Source organism: Priapulus caudatus, unplaced genomic scaffold, assembly GCF_000485595.1.
Source record: "Priapulus caudatus unplaced genomic scaffold, Priapulus_caudatus-5.0.1 Scaffold232, whole genome shotgun sequence".
Taxonomy (NCBI): domain Eukaryota; kingdom Metazoa; phylum Priapulida; class Priapulimorpha; order Priapulimorphida; family Priapulidae; genus Priapulus; species Priapulus caudatus.
Window position 1 is genome coordinate 140637 of NW_014577293.1, and position 3604 is coordinate 144240.

Sequence of the window (3604 nt, forward strand, 5' to 3'; positions counted from 1 at the left end):
ACGCACGCACGTCGACCGCATGCTCAGCCACGCACGCACGCACGCACGCACGCACGCACGCACGCACCTCCTACTTGTGACCGTAGTAGTATGGACCGTACTGCGGTGCTGTGTACGCCTGGTTACTGTACACGTACGCGCCGCCAGCGCCCCTGGTGTCGTAGACGGGCGCGCCGCGCTTGTCGTAGTACATGGGCGCCGGCGGCGGCGGCGGCAGTGCCAGGGTTCCCCCGCGCGACATGGTCTTATCCATCGGGTAGACGGGCACGAGGTAGTGGTTCTGCTTCTCCGTGTCGCGCTTCTTGGCACGCATTGCCGAGTGCGCCGCCCAGAAGAGAAAGGCGGCGATAATGCAGAGCCCGTCGCCGACCCAGACGACGATGTACGACCACCAGTAGGCGCTCGTCGTCGAGTCGACTGTTCAAATCTTGTCAATTACCATAGTAAAATATTTTCTAACTGCTGTTAAGCTAAATATAACACATACATCTGAGCTGATCGTGTAAGGAATGGTATGTTTGGGTCCGTCCGTAGCATAACGGGCTTGTATTCAATTATCCTGGGTTCAAATCCAGGCAATCACCAAAATCAAATATTTTCAGACTGCCGTTGGAAGAAATGTAAACATGCATTGACCTTGCACTTGGCAAGGATCCTCACCTGATAATGTAAATATTTTGAAAGTGGTGAAGGCCATGGCCTTGAGCTCAAGGCTATGGCATTGACCTACTAATGTAAAACTTTTAAAACTTACAAAAGTGGGTCAAGGCCATGGCCTTGAGTTCAAGGCCATGACCTACTTGTGAAAAACGTTTAAAAATGAAAAAGTAGGTCAAGGGCATTACCTTGAGCTCAAGGCCATTACCTTGAGCTCAAGGCCATGGCATTGGACGAGGTCTTGGTCAAGGTCAGTGTTAATGTCAACACCGCCAGACAATAACAACGACCACAAACTACCAATGATCTACTGCAAGGTTCTTAACAGTGTATGTTACAATTTCTTAGATGATTTTTCAGAAAAGTATTGTTGATAGCCTTTAAATAATTAACAAAATATATAAAGAGGAATCTCAGGCGTTTTATTTGGAGTATATTTATTTGAAAGCATTTCAATCGTGAACGCACATGCATGGGATTACAATCTGGGTGCTACTTGTTCCAGTTCCAGAGCTTGATGTTCTAGTTCCAGAGCTACTTGTTATAGTTCTATAGCTAGTTGTTCTAGTTCCAGAGCTAGATGTTCTAGTTCCAGAGCTAGATGTTCTAGTTCCAGAGCTAGATGTTCTAGTTCCAGAGCTAGATGTTCTAGTTCTATAGCTAGTTGTTCTAGTTCTATAGCTAGTTCTTCTAGTTCTAGAGCTAGTTGTTATGGTTCTAGAGCTAGGTGTTCTAGTTCTATAGCTAGGTGTTCTAGCTCTAGTGCTAGTTGTTCTAGTTGAATGAGCATGAAATGAGAATTTCTGACAACAGGCCGCAGTCGTACATATAAAACGCGAGACCACATGCTCATACATATGGGATTGAACTTACAATAAACGATTAGTATAAAAATACAACAAATTTTTCTAAAAACACGTGGAATATCAGTATAAAACACTGTAACCATCCCCCGACGCGAATCGGTGTGCATCATGCTCCCTCTGCCTCCTCCGCTCCTGCTTCTCCTCTTCTGTGGCATTCCTCTATCAGGGCGTAAGAGAGGTCCTTACACTACATCAAGGCAAAGAATTTTCATATTATTAACTATAAGAAAACATATGACATCAATTGATTAAGTACTTGATATAATAAGTGAAATAATTTTCAAATTAATCAAACATGTAAGCTTAAGAGCAACGTTTATGAAACGTGAAAATTGATTGGAATTATGATTGGCCAAATATTACGTCCAATAAAATAAAAAATTAATGTGCAATTTTACTTAATCAGGCTTGCATAGCTGAGGCAATTCTCGTCTGTCTTTATAACGTTACAGTAACCAGCATAGAAAAATGTGGATAACTAAATTTACCATATTCAGTCTTCGTTATTCATAGAATTAAACAAAACTCGATATCTCGATATATATTAATATATAATCAATGATACGTCAATTATATCCAATTACAGGGAGTTTTGTGATACGAAAACTAGCAAATCAACAATTACCTTTGTTCTTAGCAGTTCCTTTAATGCTTTATGCGATATAGAACTACTATATAATACAGATCATCAAACGCAAATAAAATAAAGGGTTTGTGTGTGCTCGATCGTCGTTCGGTGAATTATTATTATTCTATTAGCTATTTATTACCGCATGGCAAAGGACTCGCCAGGCCGGACTTATCTTACCGGACTCCATGTTGTCTTGAATCCGGAGTTTGGGGTCTTTAGCTCAAACAACTCCATATGTTCGTACCCGTGAAAGACGGCCACGCCAGCTGCACAGAACAGGGCTATAAAGAAAGATATACGTGAAACATTACTTGTGTGCATGAACCGCTAAAAGGTACCAAAAACCGTAAAGGTACCCATAAACCGCTATAAAAAGTATCAACATATTGCCGGTAAGCTTACACTATAAATGCGCCAACATGTTCTGCTTGCATCTATGACAAATACGACATACGCATATACGCTCTCCTATGACCCTATTTGTCATATGAAGATTCTTCCTATGACAAATATTGGCGAGTCAACTTCGTTCCGCTTTACAGCTGAAATTCACTGCTTGCGTTCATAATAGCGCTCCTAAACTCCTATGATGCGCACAACACATACAAGAATATTTGTCATAGGAAGAATCTTCCTATGACAAATAGTGTCATAGGAGAGCGGATATGCGTGTCGTATTTGTCATAGATGCAAGCAGAACAGGCTGAATGCACGAAGGAAAGAGAATGAACGGAGGAAAGTGTACAACCGCAAAACTTTTCTTGTATGGAATGGATTCGTGGAATTTCCCCATTACCAGGAGTGTATAATATAGTGTATCTAGAAGGAATGTATAGGGAACGTACCTAATGTATCTACACCAGGGGTGTCTCTATATTATACACTCCTGATAATACCTAATAATAAAGGTATTATTAGCTCTAGATATATATATATATTTATTCATTTATTTATTTATTTATATATATATTCATTTATTTACCAAGAGCTAAGAATGCCTAGAATGTACAACACGAAAACAAACAAAATAGTGGTATTCCACGGAAAAATTATTATACTCTTGAGATATATATATATATATACCCGCCAGCTCCACCCACCTCCACCCTAGCCTTCCCCCACCCATAAAAAAAGGATGGCGGGTTGTGCTCTGAACCCGACCGTAATTGTTATTGTGATTGTGATAATATATAATATAGAAATGTTATAATATATAATATAGGAGTGTCATATAATATATAATATTGGGGTGTCATTATATCTATATTATGACACTTCTGAAGTTAACACGTTGCACGATCAACGGTTAATCGAGAAGATTCGCGTCGCTGGGGGATCCAGATCTAGAAGGATGACCGTGATGCCCGTAAAACCCATCCACCCATCCCTTCAACCACCCGCCCACCCGAAACATACCCACCCACCCCTTTAACCACCCGCCCACCCGAAA

At 41.0% G+C, this 3604-nt stretch overlaps 1 protein-coding gene across 1 annotated transcript in view; it reads right to left on the bottom strand.

The window, feature by feature from the left end:
* Window positions 1-2331: 2331 nt before the first annotated feature.
* Window positions 2332-3604, bottom strand: part of LOC106807758 — a gene marked incomplete at its 3' end in the record, with an annotated part of 8849 nt that continues 7576 nt past the window's right edge. The window contains 1 exon segment of the mRNA XM_014810208.1: window positions 2332-2435. Coding sequence (XP_014665694.1) covers window positions 2332-2435 — 104 coding nt within the window.